General features: G+C 39.5%; 1 protein-coding gene across 1 annotated transcript in view; it reads right to left on the bottom strand.

Moving 5' to 3' along the window:
• Window positions 1-518: 518 nt before the first annotated feature.
• LOC148730173 (uncharacterized) overlaps window positions 519-27,685 on the bottom strand; it is a 36,547-nt gene continuing 9,380 nt past the window's right edge. The window contains exons 5-11 of the mRNA XM_088761766.1: window positions 17,475-17,619; window positions 16,744-16,977; window positions 15,703-15,928; window positions 11,490-11,575; window positions 10,346-10,456; window positions 6,764-6,826; window positions 519-5,610 (exon numbers count right to left, since the gene is read on the bottom strand). Coding sequence (XP_088617892.1) covers window positions 851-5,610; window positions 6,764-6,826; window positions 10,346-10,456; window positions 11,490-11,575; window positions 15,703-15,928; window positions 16,744-16,977; window positions 17,475-17,619 — 5,625 coding nt within the window. The 3' untranslated portion in view covers window positions 519-850. The remainder of the gene's footprint in view (window positions 5,611-6,763; window positions 6,827-10,345; window positions 10,457-11,489; window positions 11,576-15,702; window positions 15,929-16,743; window positions 16,978-17,474; window positions 17,620-27,685) is intronic.

Genomic DNA, 27,685 nt, shown 5'->3' with positions numbered 1-27,685 from the left:
AAGCCCATAAAGTCTTGAATTGCATTATCCAACGATCCAGTTTTTAATAATAATTGATATGGCGCAATTTTTAAATAAATTGAAAGGATTAATCCTTGATACTTCAAAACCACTTTTTTTAAATCAAAATATGATAAAACTATCGCTGAGGACCGTCCAGCTGACGTGTCGAGATCAACGTAGCCGAACTTACTCCAAATGCATTTTGACGATCGAACTTCGATGATAGACCGGTTAATATCAGCAAGGATGAAACTATGGTCTGCAAACGATATTTTGTGTCCGCTTTGAGAGACATCTGAGGTGAAAGTTTGAAGCGTAATTTCTCTACTAGTGTCGTGATCTAGGGGGAAAAACCACAGGGCGTTTCAATTTTTTAAATATTCTGCCATTTTTAGTCTAACGTTGCTATGGTTTCAAGACTGAGCCTGCAAAAGTTCTTGATATTTGAATGAGGTTTTTAGCTCTGCCTTTTACAGATCGGTTGCAGCACGTGTCAAACGCAACTAACTACACTCTGACTGGCTCTTTAACTTGTAATGTTGATCGCTAGAAGTCTGGCTTACAGGGAAATTGTCTGTTGTTTCTTAAATTTTCTACATTACAATGCACCACAATTAGGTGTTGCTGGACTTAATCTGTATAAGTATGCTGTAAACTGAGGTCTTGATATCTTTGTTTGAACTCTCAATTCCGATTTGATCTTCGCTGATCTACGAGTCACGAGCCTAACGCTTTAAATAATTACGAATTTATGATTATTGAACTTTATGTGTTACCAATATTCAGTTCTGCTGTACGTAGCTAAGCAAGTGCATTCTGAACAAATCTCACTTTCTCATCTTCAGGGTCAAAGTTCTTCACATAAATCATAACACCCTTTTGCTTCTTGGCTGAGACCGAGATAATTGTGCACATCGCCCAGGTTTATGTAAGTATCTGCTACCTTGACATGTTCCGGACCGAATATCTTAAGGCAAACATCCCGTGCTCGCTCGTGAGAGTCTTTTGCCTGCTTTACGTCACCCAGCTGCCTGTGGACAAGGCCCAGGTTATTGTAAGACGTTGCGACATCAACATGCTCAGGTCCGAGCTTTTTCAGCCGAACATCCAGGGCTCGCTCGTGAAAGTCTTTTGCCTGCTTTAGGTCACCCAGCCCCTCGTGGACAAGGCCCAGGTTATTATAAGACTTTGCGACATCAACATGCTCAGGTCCGAGCTTTTTCAGCCGAACATCCAGGGCTCGCTCGAGACAGTCTTTTGCCTGCTTTAGGTCACCCAGCTGCTTGTGGACAAGGCCCAGGTTATTATAAGACTTTGCGACATCAACATGCTCAGGTCCGAGCTTTTTCAGCCGAACATCCAGGGCTCGCTCGTGAAAGTCTTTTGCCTGCTTTAGGTCACCCAGCTGCCTGTGGACAAGGCCCAGGTTATTGTAAGACGTTGCGACATCAACATGCTCAGGTCCGAGCTTTTTCAGCCAAACACCCAGGGCTCGCTCGTGAAAGTCTTTTGCCTGCTTTAGGTCACCCAGCCCCTCGTGGACAAGGCCCAGGTTATTATAAGACTTTCCGACATCAACATGCTCAGCTCCGAGCTTATTCAGCCGAACATCCAGGGCTCGCTCGAGACAGTCTTTTGCCTGCTTTAGGTCACCCAGCTGCTTGTGGACAAGGCCCAGGTTATTATAAGACTTTGCGACATCAACATGCTCAGGTCCGAGCTTTTTCAGCTGAACATCCAGGGCTCGCTCCTGAAAGTCTTTTGCCTGCTTTAGGTCACCCAGCTGCCTGTGGACAAGGCCCAGGTTATTGTAAGAGTTTGAAACAGAAACATGCTCAGGTCCGAGCTTTTTCAGCTTAATATCCAGCGCTTGCTCGTGAAAGTCTTTTGCCTGCTTTAGGTCACCCAGCTGCTCGTGGACAAGGCCCAGGTTATTATAAGACGTTGCGACATCAACATGCTCAGGTCCGAGCTTTTTCAGCTGAACATCCAGGGCTCGCTCCTGAAAGTCTTTTGCCTGATTCAGTTCACCCAGCTGCCTGTGGACAAGGCCCAGGTTATTGTAAGACATTGCGACATCAACATGCTCAGGTCCGAGCTTTTTCAGCCGAACATCCAGGGCTCGCTCGTGACAGTCTTTTGCCTGCTTTAGGTCACCCAGCTTCTCGTGGACAAGGCCCAGGTTATTATAAGACGTTGCAACATCAACATGCTCAGGTCCGAGCTTTTTCAGCCGAACATCCAGGGCTCGCTTGTGAAAGTCTTTTGCCTGCTTTAGGTCACCCAGCTGCTGGTGGACAACGCCCAGGTTATCATAAGACGTTGCAACTTTAACATGCTCAGGTCCGAGCGTTTTGAGGCGAACATCCAGGGCTCGCTCGTGAAAGTCTTTTGCCTGCTTTAGGTCACCCAGCTTCGTGTGGACAAGGCCCAGGTTGTTATAAGACGTTGCGACATCAACATGCTCAGGTCCGAGCTTTTTCAGCCGAATATCCAAGGCTCGCTCGTGACAGTCTTTTGCCTGCTTTAGGTCACCCAGCTGCCGGTGGACAAGGCCCAGGTTATTATAAGACGTTGCGACATCAACATGCTCAGGTCCGAGCTTTTTCAGCCAAACATGCAGCGCTCGCTCGAAACTGTCTTTTGCCTGCTTTAGGTCACCCCGCTGCTGGTGGACAGTGGCCAGGTTATTATAAGAGGTTGCGACATCAACATGCTCAGGTCCGAGCTTTTTCAGCCGAACATCCAGGGCTCGCTCGTGACAGTCTTTTGCCTGCTTTAGGTCACCCAGCTTCTCGTGGACAAGGCCCAGGTTATTATAAGACGTTGCGACATCAACATGCTCAGGTCCGAGCTTTTTCAGCCGAACATCCAGGGCTCGCTTGTGAAAGTCTTTTGCCTGCTTTAGGTCCCACAGCTGCTGGTGGACAACGCCCAGGTTATCATAAGACGTTGCAACTTTAACATGCTCAGGTCCGAGCGTTTTGAGGCGAACATCCAGGGCTCGCTCGTGAAAGTCTTTTGCCTGCTTTAGGTCACCCAGCTTCGTGTGGACAAGGCCCAGGTTGTTATAAGACGTTGCGACATCAACATGCTCAGGTCCGAGCTTTTTCAGCCGAATATCCAAGGCTCGCTCGTGACAGTCTTTTGCCTGCTTTAGGTCACCCAGCTGCCCGTGGACAAGGCCCAGGTTATTATAAGACGTTGCGACATCAACATGCTCAGGTCCGAGCTTTTTCAGCCAAACATGCAGCGCTCGCTCGAAACTGTCTTTTGCCTGCTTTAGGTCACCCCGCTTCTGGTGGACAGTGGCCAGGTTATTATAAGAGGTTGCGACATCAACATGCTCAGGTCCGACCCTTTTCAGCCGAACATCCAGGGCTCGCTCGTGAAAGTCTTTTGCCTGCTTTAGGTCACCCAGCTGCCCGTGGACAAGGCCCAGGTTATTATAAATATCTGTTTTTTGTAATTCATTTCTTGGGTTTCTTAACTCGGCGATTGCTAGGACTGCTGTAAAGTAGCTTCTTGCAGCTGGATATTGAGAGTGCTCAAGGCACATATTTCCGAGAGTTGTAAAGACGTTAGAATAGTCCTGCAAAGTCGATCCACCAATTTGAGCGACTTGCGATATTCCTTCTTTAGAAAAGAAGGGGTTGGCGTCTGTAATCACTTTTGCCAAATGAGGGACAATTTTCGTGCCAATGACTAGAGAATCTTTATCCTCAAATCTGGAGAGGGATAAAGCAGCTCCCAGTATGGATTTGATTTGCTCATCCTTTGTACATTTCTTTGTTACTGAATTAGCAACGTAATGGACGACTCCATGCACTCGAATGTACACACCGCTCTCCTCTTCGTCAAACAATAACAATGGGCATCGCTTTATCTTTACGCCAATTGCATCTTTATCTTCATATTCCTTTTCCATTTCCATAAAGTACTCGACAACAATATCTGTTAATATTGGTTGTGGCGCACAAAGAGAGAGAAAAGTGAACAAGTGCTTTATAACTCTGTCGGAACTAATTTCCTTTTCCAAGGCGAGTGTTATTGCTGTGGTCATTGTTTTTGGGTAACTTGGGTTTGTCTCGGCTAGAATGTTCTCAGTTGTGCGTCGCTGTCCTTTTACAAGTTTTTTTAGATAGTCGGTCCAGCCGAAGTTTGGAGCTATTTTACCTTCCCGAACTTGTCTTACATAGACGGCGGCGCCGGTCAAAGCAAGAGGCAGGTAGTCCAGATACCGTGCAATTTCTTTTTCCATCTTATCATCAGTGACACCAGAAAGGAGCCTTAACAAAGAGCTGGCATCGTCAGGAAGCATCCCTTCACTTACTGATATTTGCTGTATGGAAGAACTTGTCAAAGGAATAGACGCGGTGTCTTGCGTTGTTATCAATAACTGGCCCCTCATCCATTGCTGGTTTGCTAAATCTGTCAAACAAGTATATACCTGGGACAGATTAGTGACATTGTCAACTACTAGTAACCACGAAGTGTAAAGCCCAATTTTTGCGCTTATCAGGGTCTTGAGACTTGCAATTTTCTTTTCTGTGTTCAGATCTTTGGAATTATAAGTGTCTGTAACTGAGTGATCCGGACATTTACAGTTTCGAGCGAAAGAGACATACGATTCCAAAAGTGTCTCTGAATTTTCTGCATTAAGCGTCATAACAAATGAAACCCCAGAGGGAGTTTCTTTGCTTTCGTCGAAAAATTGCTTGGCTACTAGTCGAGCCAGCTGAGATTTTCCACTTCCAGGGTTTCCTGATAAGTACAAGGTGCTTAAGCTGTGATTGTTGGAGCTTTTGAGTGCTTTGAGATGTTGTATGATTTTACCAACATCAGATTCGCGAGGGGAGACGTCATGTGCAGGTTCAGGAGGGAGAATGCAAAATGGGGGAACTTTGGTTTGCAGCTGTTCTTCAAACGTCTGCCGCTGATTCTCTTTTTTTTCAAGTTCCTTGTCTTTTTCTTCAAGTCTTGTTTCTTTTTCAACAAGTTCCTTTTTTTGTTGTTGAATTTTTGTCTCCTTATTTTGAACCTCCTGTTGAAGGTCGTTAACTTTCTTCAGAACATTTCTTAACTCTTCCATTGGGAAACTTGTCTGTTTTTGGACTTCAAGGATTTGTTGAATGGGAAGACCGAGCGACAGAAATGCAGTAGTTACCTTTAAAATCGCAATTTGAAAATCTTTGCTGGAAAGGTGGCCTCGTGGCATGCGCGCAAATTCTTCATTGCGAAAATTTCTGAGAACATCCACATTAGACCGAACAGCTGGATGGAGACTGCAGATGGAATCGGAATAAAGAATGGAATAAAACAGCATGGTACAATCCCATTCCGCTCTGTCACCATTGATCATAGTTTTCAAGAGACGGGCCTTTCTACTTCTGTTTCGTGGGGATTCATGGCTCTCAAAGTCCATTCCATTTTTCGGCTGATCCTTCCATTCTCCCAGAGTTGCCTTGTAGCGATTGTCCCATTCTTGTTTGAAGATTGTTCGAAGGCCTTCAGCTAGTACATCAGTGACAATGTAACAGATCCTGTAGTAATTCAGTTGCTCTGCACTGTATTCCAAAGAGGACACCAATAACTTGCATTGTTCCTCTTCGCGAAATAAAAAAGGATATTTTTGTTACCCAACAGACAAAAATTTACAATAAAAAACATGGAAACTATAACTGTGCTATTACTACTTTTTAATTGTAATTAAGGGGTGAAGCTCTTTGATGAGCACAATCATCGTTCATCCTCACAATTAGTTGACACAAAATGTTTGAAGAGTTCTATTTATGTGCAAAATAACACTCCTGTTTCTACCAGACCCTAAGTCATTGACGAAAACCTCGACCCTCATTAAATCATGTTACCTGATACAGATAAAAGTTTAAGGAATCACGATACAACATCGTTTTGAGCGGAAGGGGGCGAAAAGATTGACTTAACAAAGTTAAAAGAAATAGAATTGAAGTCATAGGGGGTTGAAAAGGTCAATGCGTCAAACATTTGTCTCCAGTTGACCGATTTAATAGTGAACAAGGTTGAATTCCGAATATTTAGAATAACACTTTTGCCGAGATTGAGAGAGAAATAATTAAAGCTTTTCAAGTTATAAACGAATTGAGCTTTTTAATGTTTGCTCATATGCAATCACTGATTACGAATAGCTTTTAAAATTCCTTTTAGGGTTTTCCAGTTTGTCTCTCAGTTTCATCTTGACCACATGGACAGTTCAACGGCGCTGAAATTATTTATAAGAGCTTCTTGATCTTTTAACGTCCGTAAAATAGGACTGGGTTAATCTTTCCTAAACCGGGTTACTATCGCGAAATTCAAAGAGGCATAATTTTTACAAGTTAAAGAAAAACAATTCTTGTATACCACCATGGTGGGATAAGCGTTCAATGATATGGACCGGAAGTTCCTTTAAACATCAAACAACAATGCGTCAAGTAAGCTTTTCCTGAAGTCTCCTAATTCGATTCAACCTTCTTAATGACCCATGAGCATGACAAGGAGGATGGTGTGTGATTAGCAGCTATGGAGGTAAGACTATCAATTCATGAGAGTCGATCTGGATCTTGTACTATCCACAGACTAAAATGTTTGCTGAAGACGACCCAGTGATGTTCGTATTGCAACCCTTATCCCAGGGCTCCAAAAAGTGAGTATCACACAAATTCTAAATCACACACAGTCTCCCTTGCACACTTAAACCTTACACTTGCATTTGAAGGAGGAAGTTGTCACTTTGTCTTACCTTTGAAAAAATCGTATTTAAAGTCTACACTTTCTTCGGAAGGTTGTGGAGTGACATCACTTCCTATTGAGGAAATTGTAATGGTTGATGAAGAAAATATGAAGAAAAAGTCATTTGGGTGGGACAAGTACCCTCGAAGGAAAAGAACACCAAGCTACAATGGTTAGGGAAAGTTGCTGGCTTTTCGCTGCTATTTTCAACAAACTGGGAAGCGACTTCTAAAGGTGTTAGAGTCTCCCATCTAACAGAAACAGTAGGGGCTGTAGCAGCAGAATTAGCACAGGCACAACCTCCTAGAAGAGCTCCTTGTCGGAGCGATACAGCTTTGTATTAATGGAATTTGTTAATTCATGCAATTCAGCCTTAGATGACTGCCATATGGATTTAATAAAAGTTCTACTTTACTTTACTTTACTTACTTATCTTTAATATTTGAAAATACTGAAGGGCCGCAGCCTGGATGAAAAATAGTTGAAATTTAGAAACGGTCATTTAATATTTTTGTCAGGAATAACGTAACTATCTCCAAGGTGAAATCTGTAACAAAGAAAAGTTTTACTTTTGGCCCATGGATGACGTGTAATCATTCCATAAGGTGTAAGAGTCAGTCGGGAAGTTTTAGGGTTAGGGTTTTAGAGTTGAAAACTGGAAATCTTTGAGTTAGGAACACTAACGACGAAAATGGACATCGGATTCCTAAACAACGCTGAACGCGATGATGCTCACAGCGACATCGTAAAAGCTTCGATGGTTTAAAGCGACGATATCAATCGACTGTGGACGATTCGTTCAATACATTTTTCCCGTTAACGCGGATTGAGGCTGTACAAAGATGGTAATAATGGAAATAGCCACTGATATGGTAAAAACGATGATGCTGGAATGATTCTTTATTTTTTTCCTTTTTATGAAATTTTCTAACGCTCCAAATAGCTTTCAATTCGCCAAATACACCAATTCCCATTCTCTCTTTTTTATTTAGCTGTCTTTTCTTTGGTTACTCCAGTTTATCCATCAGCCACCCCACAAAAGGCTTTGATTAGAGAGTAGATTTGGACAGGTAGCAGCTCTATCATCAACCAGACTAGACACCAGGCTGTGTTTTCATTCCCCACTCTGCAGGTCGTTTCAAGCGTCAATCATTTTGAAGATTTTAGTGAACTCAGACCTAAAGTTTTTTCCCCAGACCTGCTTCATTGTTCTAGAAAATTCACGAGAACTGAAACGAGCGTCTGTAGCCGTAAAATGGCGGAAATCAGTGCCACGAGTAGAGGCAAATGAACTTTGCTTGTAAAACGTCCACAAGAAAGCAAGCTCGTATCAATTTGATAAGTTCGTATCGAGGAGATTGAGATGTGGTTCAAAAGGCCATGTTCAACTAGTGTATTTTGTGCACCACTGTTATCGTTATATTCCGAAAAACTCGGTATTTTTTCGCACAACCCGTACGTTAACGGCAAAGAATAGCAAAACGGCAGTAGCTTTTGCTAATATTTTAAAGGCAAAAAATAGAAAAAGAGTATCATCACCCAGAGCACAACTAAGTTGTTACTTAAAAAGGGGTATATAGACGATGTTTTCTGTCTGTAGTACAGAACCAAAGACAATAAGAGAATTTGTAAGAAAGGCAAACAGCTACATTCTGTACATTGTACGACGATACAATTGGTATTCAGACTCAGAAATTATATTCTTGAAAACAAAAGCGTACGAACGCAAGAGGTTTAAAAGGGAATTCGACCCTTGGCGTCCAAAACGCATCAAAAAGAGAAGAAGACCTAAAAAAACTTGAATTTTTATCGGTGTCATTTATCGAGCGCAAGGAAAGGATCCATAAGAGGAGAAGTGCTACGCCTCCTATGAATGAGATGCTCACACTCCACGTTTAATAAAAACTCAACAGTGTTTCAAACTACGCTTAAATAATGGGGGATATCAAGATGAAACTTAGAAGAAATGTATTTCTGAATTTTATCTCATCGGGAGTGAAAGGTTTTTTAAAAACTTACTTGGGATAAGGCCTAAGATTGATTGTAAACGTTCCGCCGTCCGACGGTCACCCAAGTGCCGAGAGGAGCTTTTTATTTGACTTTCCTCCTAAATGATGTGTACCAGGGCCTCAGCAGATAAAAACTTGAAGAAACTAGATGAGGTTATGAAAAGCCGTTTCTCGAACAAGATTGCGAAGATTTTGTCGGGTAATATTACACACACGGCAGGCATTCTGGTTGAGCGTGGCCTTCTAAGTCTAAAGTGGGTCCTGTTCGTTTAATTTGGAGCTCACGGCTAGAAAATTTTCAATTACACTTTCCACATGCGGTAGAAAGTCAGAATCGGTTCAGGTTAACCTCGTAATAAGAGGAAAAACTGTTTGTTTTCGAGGATTTAAAAATTAGTTTGGGACTTTTTATTTCCGCGCGGAAAAACCAGCCTGAACTTTGCCAAATTTGCAACGTCCACATTTACATCACGTCCATGAGTCGGTTTTCCTTCACACATTCGAACGTATTTAAGTTCTAAGAAAGTTCTTGGATAAAAATTGAGCTCTATTGTGAACTGGAAATAGGACAATAAAATCATTTATACCAGTAGGTCACTAGTTCTTCGGCCAAAACGTTGAGGAAGGTCAGCAATCTGATACTAGTATAATTTGAATATATCAACAAAGTTGAAATGGTAAATTGGCCACCATAACGATTACAAAAGCTGACGTTTCGAGCGTTAGCCCTTCGTCGGAGCGAATGGCGAAGGGCTAACGCTCGAAACGTCAGCTTTTGCATAGATGTAACACACTCAAACGTTTGTCATGCAAGGGTTAACATTGTGCAATCACAATTTTTCAGATGAGATCGTTAGATGGATGGATACGAAAATTATCATACTAAAAACATCCCCCCCCCCCCCGAAACCCCGAGAATTTTAACTGTTGAAGATTAGTCCGCCACCTGGGTCACAGCTGTGTTTAAATGCCGTACCCAAGTGTCGGATTTGAGTGGATCTCAAATTTACCATGAGTATCAAATTTGCCGTAAAACGGCAAATACAATTAGTCGTTAGGTATATAAATTGACATAGTTAGTTGTAAAGAATTTAACCGTAAAAAGTTTCCTTTGAACCGTATTAGAAAGAAATTAAGCATTAGACGTGATGTGGCCCAGATTTCTTATCGCCAGTCGTTATCCTCTAGAGTTATCTTTGTGACCCTCTTCTCCACCTACCAACGCCTAAAATTACAGCGATGCCCGGAACAGATGATTGCGATTGCTGAGAGGAGTGTTAAGAAATGGTGCTCGGGCTAAAATCAGTGATATTTCGGCCTCGACATTGGTATTGCCGATAGACTTTAGGTGTTCAGAAAAGACTTTGCGGCACGAAAATAGCTGAGGTATCAAAAGCATCACCTTTTTCTCGACTTTGTTTTTTATCCGACTGAATTTAGCATATTTCGAGTTAATTTAAGCCATTTGAGAATCATGGGTTGGTTCGTAATCTGATGCCTGCAACTGGTGAAACTGATGTAGATCATCTTCTTTTTTTTTCTGGCATTGTCTACACTATAAGGAAAAAGTTCCATTTACTTACCTGTACCAACTTTATTTGTGAACACAGAGCCATTTTCTTCTTCGGTTGTTTTTGCTGATTGATCTTGTTCTTCTAATTCCATTGGGAACCGGTTTTCCTCATGATTGTCGTCTGTGGAGATTACACAAAGTAGTCAAATCAAAGAAATCCATTCATAATGTTCTTCCTTACTATTTTGTAATCATTCGCCGAGCCCCCTTCACTGACGTGAGCCTAAAGAGTGCTCTTGTAGATACAGAAATGGTCAGTGTTCAATGGTGGACCCTCCGTCCTTTTTTATTTTAAGGTGGCGGCGCACGTGTTGATTTGTTCAGGCGAAAGGTGACGTCGATGTAAAGGCTGAAAAATCTCAAAGCTTCTAACATCCAACCTCAAAATGCTAATCGCGGTTTGACGTTTGCGCTTAACACATAAAACGGGGATCTAAATCTCTCTTTTGCTAACTTTTCACCTCCGAGGGACTCGCGCGGGATTTGGGCCTGAAAATATCGTTATCGTTGCCGGAAAGATGAGTTAAAATCATCTCTTTGTGCTGTATTGTATCGCTGTTTTAGTATATACTAATTAACGACTATTCAGCCATTTCAAAATTCACAGACAGTGAATTGGTAAACCGAATGAGATAGAGATAATTAAAAAAACACACACACAAAATACGGCTGAAGACAAAGGTGCTTTTCCATTATTGTAGCTTGAGGTTCAACACGCCTTATCGAAAAATCTGGCGATCACGATCAAGTTGGCTTTGGGTCACGGATGAACTTAATTTTCGTGCCCACGTGATGAGAGAAAACCGAGACTATTACGCCTAATACGGGGTCTGCTTATACTAGTTTCTATATTGTGCAATAATTAATTCAGTTATATGTAACTGATTTGTACAGCTTAAAACAATTCCACTTTTTTTTAAAATATGTTGTGCTAAGTCTTTGCGCTGCATAAGTTGACGTTGCAATCCAAAATTCAAAACTTGGCACTTTGCGTAGAACTTCTTATCTCCCTGAAGTCCCATCATTTAAAAACCCCGCATATCTCGAACCGTTTGAGACAGCGTGCACCAAAATGACTTACTGCAGTATAATCCCGAATTTGGCTAAAATAACTAAAATAATAACAATTAGAAAGGTTTATCTTTTTTACTTACTGGACTGACTTTTGACTGCATCAGCAAGCTCGAGAATATGACTTGATTGTAAGTGTTCTTCATCAACGCTTAAATCTTTAGACAATCTAAGTATAAAAATCAAATTATGACTTAGTATTACCAACAAGCGAATCAACAGTCTAATCTCGGTTGCATTCACTTTCCAGTCAATGCTAAAAATGAATAGAAATTGTTCATACTGGAAACTCTAAGCAAAATTTTTCTTAAAAAGACTGTTTTTTATTCATAGCTGATGCCTGGGCGTTCTTCTCTTGTTGTCTAAGTAACTTATGGTGCTTGTATTTTGGGGTAAGTCCAGGACTTTCTATCAGCTGTGATCAAGAAAAATGATGGTCCCATTTTTTTTTCTTGTTGCGACTCAGTACACCCATATATAAAATATGAACTACAGCGTAAATAACAAACCAGTCGGAAATAAAGTTGCCCGAAGTTCAAGTTATAACTAACACCAAACAATTCTTGGGTTCAATCCGTTCACCTTCGTGCAGAGGTAAAAAAGGTCACGAGTTTTTTCTGCTAAGGCTATCAACCAACCTGCAGTGACACAAGCTTCGGATCTAATCAACCGGCCATTTTCAAACCAAACTGTTATGTAATTATAGTGGTATGTTTAAAAGTCTCAAGTGTAAATGTAACCATCTTTACACCTGAGATTAACAATTCGAGAAGTTATTCTTCCTTGCCATAAAAGGTGTCTCTAAAGAATTGTAAACATAACAGAAATTCGAATCACGCTCCTGAATCAAATGGGGCAATATCAAACATCAGAGAAAAGCAATTCTTTCCATTTCCTAACCTACTACACCAGTAATTACAGTTACCGGCAGATTATCATCAAATGGTAAAATTCTATGAAGCAAGGCAATTGTCAAGGTCTCAAAGATATCTGCAGTTAAAGGTGTACTTTGTAACAGTAGAAGGTGCGAAAAGGACTGTGCAAATTGAGCCCCTCTTTGCTTTCATGAAAGTCACGCTCAGTCTCATATCTTTCTCGGAGATTTTTGACTAAGAAAGTTTCTTCGCCCCATCATTTTATAATTGGCTGTATTTCAACACTACAGAATAAAAATGGATATTTCATGGAAATACTCATTCATTCATTCATTCTTTTATTCACACTTATTCTACTAAAGATACAACAACGAGAAAGAGAAAAAGTAGAAAAAAAAAGAGAGTTCTAACAATACACGAATTCACACAAAGCAGTAGAAAGAGTGTGTAGTAGCCAAAGGAGCCTAGCTTTCGAGTTGGCCACTACCACAGAGCAGTTACAGATGGGTGAAAGTTAAATACACCTATGGAGATAGCACATATACTAAATAGTTAAAATAGTAAAATAGAGCTCTATAATGGGTTAAAGTTGTTCAAGATGTCTCCCTTCCAAGTAGGAAGAGTTTATATTCTTTTTTAAATCTTTTGGCAGGGAGACACTTTATTTTAATAGGTATCGTTTGCCAGATCTGTGATGCCACCACACTAAATCTTGCTAGACCATAATTGGTTCTAGAGAATGGTCTGTACAAGTTTTGATTAGTGGCATACCTAGTAGAGTAGTTATGGACAGTTGAAGCTGGTTGGGCTAGATCATAGAGGACTGGAGGTATATTCTTTTCTTGATATTGAATTATATGCACAAGAATGCCAATTTTTAATTTAAAAATATTCTCTTATCTTAAGATTTCTAATAGTGTGAAATATGGTGTAGAACTTTCTCTTTTGCTAGCAAAGAAGATGCTGCGGATACCGTTGTTTGGACTTATTTTGATTTTATTTAACCTGGTTTGGTATGCAGTTCCCCAGCACATCAATCCATCTGTTAGATATGGATATATGAGAGTATAGTACAGTTGTTTGAGTGTACTCACAGGTAAATAATGTCTAAGCTTAAATAGAATTCCGATGTTTTTTGTTATTTTACTGTTTATGTGCTGGAGCTGAGCATCCCATTTTAAATGTTCATCAATAAAAACCCCCAACTATTTTATCTGAGATTTTTGTTCTATATTGCAAGCTGTTATTCTGATATCTGTTCTCTTTTTAAGTGAAGTAATAATCATATAATTAGTCTTCTTAAAATTAATTGACAACATATTTGCTGCACAGTATTTTAAGACCTTTCTAAGTTCTTCATCAATAACTGATTGGAGCTGCTCAGGGTCTTTTGAAGAATAAAATATATTTTTATCATCTGCAAAAATCCTAAAATTTAATTTCTCTGAAGACCTAGGCAAAACGTTTATATACAACAGAAACAGCAACGGGCCTAGTGTGGAGCCTTGGGGTACAGCGCATGTAATAGTTTTCAGGCTAGATTCTGTATTACAACCTTTGACATATTGCTTACGATTAGTTGTATAACTCGAAAACCATGCATGGGGGACTCCTCGGATCCCATATTTGTATAATTTTCCTAAGAGAATATGATGGTTAATTGTGTCAAAGGCCTTAGAAAAGTCTAAGGTATACCACATGTAATTTGTTGACTGTCAATTACTGACTTCAAGTTCTCTACAGTTTCGAGAATTGCATATTCCGTGGAATATCCCTTTCGAAAGCCAAATTGATAGTTAAAAAGTAGACATTCTATTTTTAAATAGGACACAAGCTGGTCATATACTAGTCATTCCAGTACTTTAATGGAGGGAGAAATAACTGCTATTGGTCTATAATTACCTAACTCAGATACACTACCGCTTTTAAATATTGGGGTTACTTTTGATATCTTAAAGGCTTCAGGAAACTCCCCTGATGATATTGACTCATTGTAGATCTCAATGATGGGTGCAGAGAGCTGTTCAACTGCAAGTTTGATAAGCTTATTAGGAACAGTGAGTGATGCTGTATTTTCTTTTAGCCCAGCAAACAATGTAAACACTTGTGCTAGGGTTACTGGAGCAAGGTAGAAGCTGTTTGATGGTGTAGGTTCTATGTATTGCAAAGGGTCTGTATGATCAGGTTTAGTTTTCTGTGCTAAAGTTGGCCCAATGGTGACAAAGAAATAATTGAATAATTCAGCAATGTCCTTTTCTTGTGAATAAGTCCTGTTATTATGAGTAATTTTTGTAGGGAAAGTTTGACCTCTAGTTTTCCTTTTAACAAGAGTACCGATAAGTTTCCAAGTTTGTTTAAGATTATCATTGTACTTTGAATATTGCATGCTATAATAGTCTGTCTTACTTTTATTTCTAAGATGTGAAAGAATAGCTGCATAATATTTATATTCCCTTTTATTTAGGGAGTCATTGCTTAAGTAATGTGTACGGTACATTTTCTGTTTCCTTTTTATTGATTTTAAAATAGCCTTAGTGAGCCATGGCTTATTAAGTTGCTTTTGTTTTCTTTGGCTAGCCAGCCTGATAGGTGCATGTGTGTCAACAGTTTCATTCAGGATATTAATTGTCTCCCTTACCTTCTCATTTAAATTATTTTGGGGATTAAGGATTTCATGCCAAGCAATCTGATTTATATCATCCAAGTATACGTCTTTCTTAAATTTAGAATAGTCTCGAAAATATATTTTATTATCATTGTTCCGTGTGGGCTGGGTTTTAACTATGCAGAAAATGGGGAGATGATCTGTTAAATCAACTGTCAGGATTCCTGCTGTAAGATTTTTAAAACAGTTTGTATACATATGGTCAATGAGTGTTGCTGCATGATCAGTAAGCCTGGTAGGTTTAGTAATGATTGGTAAGATGTTGTTGGCATAGAGCATATCTAAGGATTCTTCAGTTTGGACGTGTTCATTTAATTTCAGGAAATTTATGTTCATATCTCCAAAGATGTAAATTTCATGGCTATTGGAATTAATTGATTTGATTATATTATTTAGTTGGTTGCAAAACTGTTCTAGACCACAAGTAGGATGCTTGTAGATACATCCTATTATAATCTTATTTTTACCTTTGCCAGCATCAATTTCTGCCCGGCATGATTCAACTAGTGTTATATCAAATTTAATATCAGGGCTAGGTACTGCTTTAAGATTATTAGCGATATACAGAGCGGCTCCACCCGCCTTTGTTGGAGAGTCTGTGTGAAATAAACTATAGCCGTTGATATTTACATTACTAACAGAATTCTCACCCAATTTGGTTTCTGTAATTCCAATAATATCCACTTTGGTATAAATGGAGTATAATAGTTCTTTCAATAAATTTAGGTTTCATATAAACGGTAATACAAACGGTACCTTTCACTTATGGATTCAAGGTACTGTGCAGTATCTTCGTGGCCAAAAGCTCTTGCAACATCCTCTGGTAACGGAGAAGTACACCTGTATGCATTAAAGACCACTCTTCCGGCTGACGAATTGAAGACTAATGCCATGAACTGTCGAGCGTCAGTTTCTGCTGCTGTATAAACCAGTAGTAGTAAGCCTTGAAGTGAATATAAAGGATTCCCTGAGTCCATGGACCCTATGAAAGGAATATGATTTAAGAACTCTGATACAAACTGATGGTAAAACGGTATTCAGACAATTCGCGCCTGATTATTGGACAATTTGCCACAAATCTCACGATATATAAGGATTCCATCCACTTTATGGCTTGTGTGTTATTATAACGAAAACATTTTCGCTCGTTTCACCTTAAAGAAATTAGTGTCGGTTTGCCGTAATTTTCCAACAGAAATTAAAGAGACTTACCGGGTTGACAAAAACAGCTGGAAAAGTGCGGTTTCATTACACGTAACTAAATGGTTAGCACTGGACCAGGTTTCATCTGTGAAATATGTTATTCAATTTATGTAATTGACCACATGAGCGTAGGCGCTGATCTCGTCTTTACTTCTTGGATAGCTTCCTTCCTCTTTCACCAAATTATAGCTTACTACGTATAACAATATATTTGGCAGCTTGCGTTTGTTTCACATTCATTTCCGTGCTATAGGTCGATTCGTCGATAGATAGGGGGGCGAAATATCTTGGGAGGGAATAGTATTACATTTGATATGATGAATTATGCTGGGCCATAAATTCGCTCAAAGATAATGCCCAGACACGAAGCGCGCGGGCCATACAGTGTAACTCCAAGCGGAAAGAAACTCGGTCCGTAACAAACAATACAACATTCGAACTCGGTTAATAAGAGGTGTATTTATAGGGAAAGCTATTTATTGCCACATGCATCGCGCCAGAGAACCGATACTCACACACTCTTCCTCTACGTAAGTCTTCTACGTGCTTTGCAGAAAAAATAAGGAAAGATGTCACTTTGTCTCTTGTACTTACCAGAGCAAGGGGATTTCGTCACTTCTTCTTTGCTATAAGTGGAGTGTCCTTCACAATCAGTCTTCCATTCTTCAAAAAAGGCGCGATACTGTTTATTATCCTGGACCATTTGCTTGAGAAGCTTTTTGCGTTCATCAAAATAGTAAATTTTTGCCTGTCCAAGATCACTGGATTTTCCGGTCTTGTCACTTTTTCCATTAATATCTACAGTGACTGAACCTTCTTCTTCAGCAGCTGTAAAATTCAAAATGTACGTCTTGACACAATTTACACTTCTGTGCAAAACAATGATGTTATGACTCTCATTTCATTTAATACCAGTTCACAACGTTAAAAACAAAGTAACAAAATGTGAGTTTACGGAAAAAACTGCGTCAAATTTTTGTCTTGTGTAAGTCTCACATAGAAAAGATCTACAAAACCTCATCCAGGTCTCATGAAATGGGTTGTCTAAAAGTTTTTCAAGTCATTGCAATCTGAGGGTTAGTTTTAGATACACTTTTTTGGTCTAAATTCATTTCCCAACGAATCACATGGGTACCAGCTTTGTCAGTATTAAATCTAAAACAGCGATATAGCACTGTAGAGGCAATTATACGAAGTTAGTAAGTAACTTGCCTTAAAAAAGGAAGGTTTTAGATTTAAGTACATCTTCGGATCTTGAATTTTCATCAAGCTTAGATATCATGAATATTTCGATACATGACTCAAATCAAGGCAACTTCACTTACGAGGAATTCCTCTTCCAACTAGACAGTTTGTCTTGTTTCTAACTCCATTCAAATCAACAAAGCCCAGATCAGCAAACTTAGCAGTTCCAGAAGTAATTTCTGATGGTAGGTCAGGTTTAAAAGTGAACAAGCAAAGTCCTCCACCCTGTTTGGTAAGAATTACAAAAATCAGTTTCACATTTCAAGAAACATACACTGGCGATTACCATTATTTACACGGTTACACTACGGGCTGAGAAATTCATTAATTGTGAGGGCCATGACCAGTAGTATTTAAAATAAATTTTAAATACTTACAGGTAAACAGAACAGTTTCTATGAGAACCGAAATTACATTGCTTTTAGTTTGGAGCCGAAAGATTTCCCGATTGTGAAGCGAAAGGACGGATCAAAATTAATAAAAGGGTTGAAAATGAAAACAGTGAGAAAAGGACGGAGACCTGGCTTGTAGTTTGGACAACCTAGGCTGAAGGAAAAGGATTTATTCCGGATATTGTGAGCGTGGACGCCAAGAAACTCAATCTGGAGCTGAGGAAGTTTTTCGCCGAGGTGAGAAAGAAAGACAATTCAAACTATGTGCAAGACAGTTTGCAAGCAATGCTAGCATTCGTGGACCGTCCTTTAAAGGAAGCACGCAGCAGTGTTCCATTGCCAAAGACAGAGAGTTTGCTAACAGCCACAAAATACTCAAAGGGAAAGTCTGCTTCTTTCGTACACAAGGCTACAGCAAACGTCACCATGTTCAAAGGCACTGACTCTTCACCAGTCGAACATTTTATTGTTAACTCGAGCTAAGAACGAATAGCTAGTTTCAATTGAACACAAAATGACCAATCTCGAATTAACTAATCTTGAACAACCTCGAATAATTCCAACCCGACTTCGAATAAACCTGAACGAATTACACTAAAAACAAAAATATAATTAACAATTATATAGCAAACGAAACGCAAACAAACCTACAAATTATCTTGAATCAAGGCTGATAGTTTCGAAAGAAACTGTTTGGGGCTGCGTCGGTGGGAGTAGCGAAATAATTTGGATATATCAACAAAGTAGAAATGGTACAGTGGCCACAGTAATGATTACAAAACCTGATGTTTCGAGCGTTAGCCCTTCGTCGGAGCGAATAGAGGAATTGTGGGTTATGTGTGCTTTTAAAGGCAGAAAATGGAGCTACGTTATTGGTGGGAGCATGGCAACGAGAAAAACATGAATAAATTAGTGGAATGAAAAGCGTTCGTTGATCCCTGTGGGATTTAGACTGCCGGTTTGAAAGATGAGCTTTTGTTCAAGATTTTTACTGCTTTCCGTGTCACCTAAGTGCAAGGAAAGACCGCAGATTTCCATATGTTGCTTAGAATGATTAGGTAAATTAAAATGTCTAGCGACTGGTTTCGATGTGTCCCTGTCATTCCTTTCCACGTCTCGAAGGTGTTCTCGGAATCGGTCACCTAGTCTTCTGCCTGTTTCGCCGATGTATATCTTTTTGCAATAAGTGCAAGTTATGCAATAGATTACATTGGCGGAGGTGCACGTGAAGTGATCGGTGATCTTAATGCATCGTTTAGGTCCCGATATTTTATCAGTGTTGTCAATGAAAGGACACGTTTTGCATCGTGCACGAGCGCATTTAAAAGTGCCTGGTTGGTCATTAGTCTGAAAAGAACTTCTGACCAAAAAATTGCCTATGTTTTTGTCGCGTTTGAATGAAATGAGCGGAGGCTGCGAAAAGATAGTGCTTGTCTCTGGATCGTTTTGAAGTATTTTAAAGTTTTTAAGAATGATGGATTTAACTGAGTGGTTGTGAGGGTGAAACGTGAGAGTGAATGGAATGCGGTCGGAATCTTCCTAATGCGACGTTTGTAGTGCTGAATGTCGATCAATCAGTTGAGCGCGGTGGTAACCCGCTTGAATGACGGAAACAGGGTAACCTCGTTCATCGAAGAACTGGCACATTGACTCTGATTTGTGGTGGAAATCAGAGTCATCACTCCATAAACGACAAAGTCTTAGAAATTGAGAAAAAGGAATGGAGTTCTTAACGTGAGATGGATGCGAAGACGAATATAATAAGTAATTATGCGAGTCTGTAGGTTTGTAATACACACTAGTGCATAAACCGTTACCTTCAATTGAAACTTTGACGTCTGAAAAAGATGAAGAATTGTCAGAAATTTCCCAAGTATATTTCAGAGCCGGGTGAAAAGAATTGACAGCGGTTATGAATTTAGTGAGCTCCTCTCTGGTAGAGGAGGTAGCGCCGATACAGTCGTCGATGTTGCGACCGTAGAGTTCAGGTTTGGACCCGTTGTATTGGCTGAAAAGTTGATGTTCGACAAAACCTACAAAAAGATTGGCATAGCTAGGTCCCATTTTGGTGCCCATGGCTACACCATTGGTTTGTTTGAAGAAGTTGTTTCCGAATGAAAGACAATTGAGTGTGAGCACTAGTTCGGCTAAGCGTAGTAGTGTTTCAGATTTACGTTCCTTAACAGTACGTTGATCAAAAAAATGTTTAAGGGCCAGAAGGCCTTCGTCATTAGGAATGACAGTGTAAAGAGACGTAATATCCATGGTGAAAAGAAGTTTGTTTTGGCCAAGGAGATTAAAGTCTCAAAAAATTTGAAGAGCGTGTTGGCTGTCTTTAATATATGATGGGAAAGTTTTGACGGTGGGAGCCATAATTTTGTCTAGATAGCTGGAGATAAGTTCGGTAGGGCAACTGCAAGCCGAGACAATGGGCCGACCCGGGTTGTTAGGTTTGTGAATTTTAGGTAAAAAGTAAATACGAGAAGTTCTAGGAGTGGTTATGATGAGATTTTTTGCTGTGGCCGGCAATTCTTGTTTAATTATGAGTTGGTTGATCGTATTCTTGACGGAGTTTTGATTGCTGGCAGTGAGGTCTTTGTCGATCTTTTGATAAAAAGAGGTGTCAGAAAGTTGCCGCAAAGCTTCTTTTTGGTAGAGGTCGGTGCGCCAAACAACGACTGAGCCGCCCTGATCGGCCGCTTTGATAACTATGTCTTTGCGTTTTTTAAGACTTTTTAGAGCCGACCACTCTTCAGAAGAGAGATTAGAAAAAATCTCATCCTAACCACTCCTAGAACTTTTCGTATTTACTTTTTACCTAAAATTCACAAACCTAACAACCCGGGTCGGCCCATTGTCTCGGCTTGCAGTTGCCCTACCGAACTTATCTCCAGCTATCTAGACAAAATTATGGCTCCCATCATCAAAACTTTACCATCATATATTAAAGACAGCCAACACGCTCTTCAAATTTTTCGAGACTTTAATTTCCTTGGCCAAAACAAACTTCTTTTCACCATGGATATTACGTCTCTTTACACTGTCATTCCTAATGACGAAGGCCTTCTGGCCCTTAAACATTTTTTTGATCAACGTACTGTTAAAGAACCTAAATCTGAAACACTACTACGCTTAGCCGAACTAGTGCTCACACTCAATTGTTTTTCATTCGGAAACAACTTCTTCAAACAAACCAATGGTGTAGCCATGGGCACCAAAATGGGACCTAGCTATGCCAATCTTTTTGTAGGTTTTGTCGAACATCAACTTTTCAGCCAATACAACGGGTCCAAACCTGAACTCTACGGTCGCTACATCGACGACTGTATCGGCGCTACCTCCTCTACCAGAGAGGAGCTCACTAAATTCATAACCGCAGTCAATTCTTTTCACCCGGCTCTGAAATATACTTGGGAAATTTCTGACAATTCTTTATCCTTTTTAGACATCAAAGTTTCAATTGAAGGTAACGGTTTATGCACTAGTGTGTATTACAAACCTACAGACTCGCATGATTACTTGTTATATTCGTCTTCGCATCCATCTCACGTTAAGAACTCCATTCCTTTTTCTCAATTTCTAAGACTTTGTCGTTTATGAAGTGATGACTCTGATTTCCACCACAAATCAGAGTCAATGTGCCAGTTCTTCGATGAAGGAGGTTACCCTGTTTCCGTCATTCAAGCGGGTTACAACCGCGCTCAACTTATTGATTGACACTCAGCACTACAAACGTCGCATAAGGAAGATTCCGACCGCATTCCATTCACTCTCACGTTTCACCCTCACAACCACTCAGTTAAATCCATCATTCTTAAAAACTTTAAAATACTTCAAAACGATCCAGAGACAAGCACTATCTTTTCGCAGCCTCCGCTCATTTCATTCAAACGCGACAAAACATAGGCAATTTTTTGGTCAGAAGTTCTTTTCAGACTAATGACCAACCAGGCACTTTTAAATGCGCTCGTGAACGATGCAAAACGTGTCCTTTCATTGACAACACTGATAAAATATCGGGACCTAAACGATGCATTAAGATCACCGATCACTTCACGTGCACCTCCGCCAATGTAATCTATTGCATAACTTGCACTTATTGCAAAAAGATATACATCGGCGAAACAGGCAGAAGACTAGGTGACCGATTCCGAGAACACCTTCGAGACGTGGAAAGGAATGACAGGGACACATCGAAACCAGTCGCTAGACATTTTAATTTACCTAATCATTCTAAGCAACATATGGAAATCTGCGGTCTTTCCTTGCACTTAGGTGACACGGAAAGCAGTAAAAATCTTGAACAAAAGCTCATCTTTCAAACTGGCAGTGTAAATCCCATAGAGATCAACGAACGCTTTTCATTCCACTAATTTATTCATGTTTTTCTCGTTGCCATGCTCCCACCAATAACGTAGCTCCATTTTCTGCCTTTAAAAGCACACACAACCCACAATTCCTCTATTCGCTCCGACGAAGGACTAACGCTCAAAACGTCAGGTTTTGTAATCATAACGGTAGCCAATTTACCATTTCTACTTTGTTGATATCTACAAATTATCTTACCGAACAAAAGACGTTACGTAATTCCAAAAACCTACATTACGTGGAAAAAGATTACGTAAGGTCAAATATAAGCACGATCCATGAATAGAATGTTCTTTTGTCCACTGACCATCAAAGACGAAGAGCTATTGCGGTCCAAAGGGGTCCTTGGCAGCCAATCGCCGAAGTGAATAGTGACAATGTGGTTTCTTTTGACGCAGAAGTTTGGATTACAAGGCTGCTAGGACACCATACTTGTGGAGGATTTTTTAATTCAGTAAAGACGACATACCCCATATACGAAGAAATTCCGTTTTCGCGGCTCGTGATAGTTGGTGAATTTTAAAGTATCACCCGCGTGTTTATCTCAAGTACCTCTTGAAACCACGCTATATCCAATATTAATAGAACATAGCAGGTAGAGCAGAATACATCTAATATCAAAGCTTTTTTTGGACAGAAACTATATGCTACTCTGCCAGTTGCAGAATCAGGACAATGCAATTATCAATGCAATCATATTAAGTAAGTTAAGAACAGCTGTCACCTGACCTTGAGCTCAAAAAGACTCCAGGTATTATTGGAAGGAAGCACGAATAATCCCATTGTGAGGGAGGCGAAAAAGAGAATGCAGATGTTTGGAGTTTTCTTATTTTTTATAAGGTCGTAGTAATAGCAAGTAGGATAAATATTGTAAGAAATATACAACTTTTTTTAGAGACATATTTCGGCATGCTTATGTCATTTTCAATCAATGAGTAACTGAACGTGAGTAGTTATATAACAGACAAGTAGGTTAACCATTAACCATTCGACTCGCCTTCTATTTTATAGGCGTTATGTTGACGACACCTTTTGTGTCTTCCACAATGAACAGGATGCGATGTCATTTTTTGATTACATTAATTCACGGCACCCAACATAAAATTCACTTTCGAAAAAGAGCATGATGGTAAACTCTCCTTTCTTGATATATTTATCGACAACTTTTCGAATAATTGTGTTTTTTCAGTTTTTCATAAAAGAACCTACACCGGTCTCCTAACAAATTTCTTCAGTTTTATTCCATCATGCTACAAAATTGGCCTTATCCAAACACTTATTGACCGTATCTACAAAATCAACAACACCTCTTCCGGTCTTCAAAACGATGTTAAGAAACTTTCCGACACTTTAAAACGTAATTCTTTTCCTTCGCATATTATTGAAAGAACTCTCAAGCGGTATCTTGACGGGTCCTCCTCTCAAAGTAGCCGGAACATTGATGACAATAATACACGTTACTTTAAACTCCCTTTTGTCGGCTATTATTCTAAAATAGCGAACGTTAAACTCCGACAACTTACTAAGAGCTTTTGTAAATTGCACCTAAATATCAAACTAGTTTTCACTTCTTTCAAAATTAAAAATATGGTCAGTGTTAAAGATCATACTCCTGATGCTCTAAAATCCATGGTAGTTTATCAATTTTCTTGTGCGGGATGTAATTTCCGTTATATTGGCGAAACTAGTCGCCACTTCTCTACTAGGATAAAGGAGCACACGCAAGGCGATAAAAACTCGCATATTTTTGAGCACTTTAACACATCTCCTGGTAAGAACAAATACTCCCTTTCTTGCTTTAGTATTCTGGATTCTGCCAGCAACTCAATTGATTTAAAACTCAAAGAAGCTTTTATGTAAATAAGATCAAACCTGAACTTAACAAACAATTACAGCATTATAACACTTTTCTAGCATTTTAGTTCACACCTTTAATTTAATGTTTGTTATCACGCTGTAATTAGTACCCGCTTTTGAATTACATCATCCTGTAAATATTTTATTAATCTACTTGTCTGTTATATAATTACTCACGTTCAGTTACTCATTGATTGAAAATGGCATAAGCATGCAGAAACATGTCTCTAAAAAAGTTGTATATTTCTCATTTTTTAATCGCAAAAATATCTGAACACCATTAACCCAGGACATCGCCCAGAATTCAGTGACATATCCGGGACTTTCATTAAGACGCTGGCGCTGAACTTAAAAGCTAATTAGAAAATGATTGTCAAACAACAAAGGGAAAGGGCTGAAAATGTCGAGGAAGGCTTAGGTTCTATTCGTTTACGGATTAACTACTTTTCAAATGCTACTTTTACCATATGGCTTTTAAAGAAGAAAGTTTAATTGAACAGTGTATCAGTATCATTCTCACTTTGCTCTTGCGCTTTCATAAGAGGTCGCAAATTTGCCTTGAAAATGGACTATATTAGCATCCTGCTTGTATGAGAAGTCGATCTCTGCGCACTTCTAGCGTACTTTATCTTCACTCAATGGCTAGATTTCTCTTTTACCGTATGGTTATTTTTATTTGACATTTTAGAGAGCGTCACATAAATTTTCAAGGTATTTCAAACTTTGGAAGCAGTCGCAAAACGCGAATTTCGAAAACGTTTGCTCAGCGTCGTAGTGTTCTCTCCAAATTTATCCTTTAGAGACCCCCACGAGAATACGAGTGACCTATTTTAAACTTCCTGCGAGAATCAATATATGCTAAGCTCCGCCTCCGCAAACAATCGCGCACACGCCACATAATTAGTATAGAAGTGGTAACTAGACAATGCTTAAAAAAATATAAAATCTTTTAAGATATGATCGCTGCGGTCGCTGTAAAAATATTCAGCAATCGTTACTATGGAAATAACACTCCAGCAATTGTTGTCGCGAGATAGACTTTAGTTCTATCTGGACGATCGTCGCAATCACATGCCCGTTGTCGGAAGTATCGCTCATATTTTTCTCTACCGACTGAAGCGATTTTAACGAAATAGAAAATAGGCAATAATTTAAAACAGAACATTGAAATGAGCGTTTCCCCAATTTACATAGGAGCCATCATTTCTGGTAGATAAGTTTTTTAATGTTCACATGATCGGTATTAAGTGCTCTGCGTTGTACATAAATTTCATTAACCTCATTACTTTCTATAGATGTCAAGCTGAAAATGCTAAATGCAAAAGAAAAAGAAATTAGGTCAGAGCGAAATCAATTTCTGTAATCTAAATGAAAGAAGGGTTACTTTAAATGAAATTAAAAAAAAAAGCGTCGTGCCGATTTATGTGAAAAAAAAAAATTTTCATCAGTGACAATATTTACAAGATTTGCCTTGATTTGTTTACAACCAGATAATTTCGTTTAATCAACTGAGGTGATAACGTAAATTGGTCATCGTAAAGAGTTTGTAGGCTGACGTTTCGAGCATAGAATTTGTTCGCTGAGGTCGTTACACACACACACAACCCACAATTCCTCCATTCGCTCTGACGAAGGGCTAATGCTCAAACGTCATTTCACAAATTCTTTAAGGTGGCCATTTTGCATTATCAACTTAGTCGATGAAACGAAATCATCTTGTTAAACTCCCCTGCCAACGCAGCGCCGTAGTTTCTTTAGAAACTTAGCCTCGCCATTCATCTGTTCACAACCACCTACCAATCTGATCGCAGTGAAAAACATTAACATACACCTTAATTTTAAAAGCTGCAGGGAACAAATACGCATGCTACTTACCACCAAAAGTAGTAGATCATATAACCAAAATATGATAGGTATAAAACTTCAACTTCATAGCGGGGCTCCCGCGCACGCTTCGCGTGCGTGGAGCACAGCCCCATTCCCATGGAATATGGTCAACCTCTTGTCGTTTGGTTGTCACGTGACTGACCGAGCGTAAGTAAGTACGTACGTACGTAAGTGCCCTAGGTCATGTATGCTCTCACGAAAATACTACATGATCAAATTTGAAAATATGGTGTCCGCGCGGCCGATCTTCAAAACTTTCAGGTCGGATTTTTTGTTCATTTGCGATCGAGTTAGACCTTGTTGAACTCAGAAAAGCAACAATGCTATAGAATACTCTGCTCGGAAAAGAATGGATATCAAGGTCTTAAAGGTGACAGAACAAGCTCTCGAGTCAACGACACTGCGATTCTCTAAGACGATGCGAATTATGGACGTAAAGTGAAAACTGAACTTTCGGACTTCCAGCAGAGCCTAGCGACAATTTGACGATTCCATGGCCCGGTAAATATTATGTTCGAGTAACAATGTGTTAAAAAAGGATTGTTTAATAGAAGATTTTACGTCAAATCGAGGTTTTTCAGAATTTTCAACATAACGCTGCGCAATTTCTGGCCTTGAAGGCAAGTAAACAACGATCTAAGCATTATGAATTTTGCCGCGTGGGATTTTTACACGTAAGAAATGCGTACGGTTTTCGCTTATTAATATGATACTAATATGATTTTTATTCAAACTTTTTGCAGAGAGCTGAATTACAGGTTTGTTACAATGAGATGTTGTTAAGGTTGAGAACAGACGTCGGCATTTTCTCAGGCGCCTCTGGCAGCCGCTTCAGTCCATATCGATCTCACCTTCCCACCCATCCCACCCCAGGGGAGGACATCCATCACACAGTAATCTCGTGTGTGGGAAATTAACGTCTCCTACCCCAACTCTGCAGGAGACGGGACCTCCATTTATTCGTCCCTATCCGAGAAGACTAGAATCTCTAACCATTTCTTAATGTTATAGAGAGATAGCAAATTCTTCTCAATTATTTTAAGACCTTGAGTGTTGGTCAGGCCGGGGCTCGAACCCTCGACCTCCCGCACAACAGTCCAGCGCACTATCCATTGGGCTAACTAGGCAGCGGTTATAACAGCAAATCGGCGGTTATAACAGCAAATCAAAAACTACCAGTAATCAAAAACTACGTGTAATAAAAAAGTACCTGTAATCAAAAACTACCTGTACTCAAAAACTGTTTGAATAAATCTGTCGTCCTGAAATATTTCTTTGCTATTTTAGTCTTGCTTCCTATTGATAGATTCCATGGAACTTGAGATCTCTTCACTGCATATTCTATTTTGAAATATGATCCACATGCTCATTTGCACACATGCGAAAATATTTAGCGATTTTTATCTTTTATCTTGATTTTTGCGTTAAAACATAATATGCACCTATCGCTTTTTTCGTCGCAAATACGTTCTTTGATTAGTCTTCTTTTACTGGAACTTAATTTTTGGAAAAGATAATTTTTAAAAATTTACTGCGCATTGTGTTTGCTCTCTTGGTTTCTCCAAAATTTTGACTTTTCACAGGCACGTGTTACACGTAAGTGTCAATGGGTTTAATCTATACTGAATGAAATTTTGGCGAAAAAGTTTTTGAGATATGTAAAGAAATTTTATTGCACAATTCTCACTTATTGGGAGGTCCGCTTTTATGCTTAGCTAAATCTATATATTACTAGTTAGTTTCTTTCCTACCGACAAGGTTCAACAGAGCTTAAACTGAAACCTATT

This window comes from Stylophora pistillata, chromosome 5, assembly GCF_964205215.1.
Source record: "Stylophora pistillata chromosome 5, jaStyPist1.2, whole genome shotgun sequence".
Classification (NCBI taxonomy): domain Eukaryota; kingdom Metazoa; phylum Cnidaria; class Anthozoa; order Scleractinia; family Pocilloporidae; genus Stylophora; species Stylophora pistillata.
The sequence above is the reverse complement of the archived record's forward strand: the minus strand, read 5'-3'. Positions and strand labels throughout refer to the sequence as shown.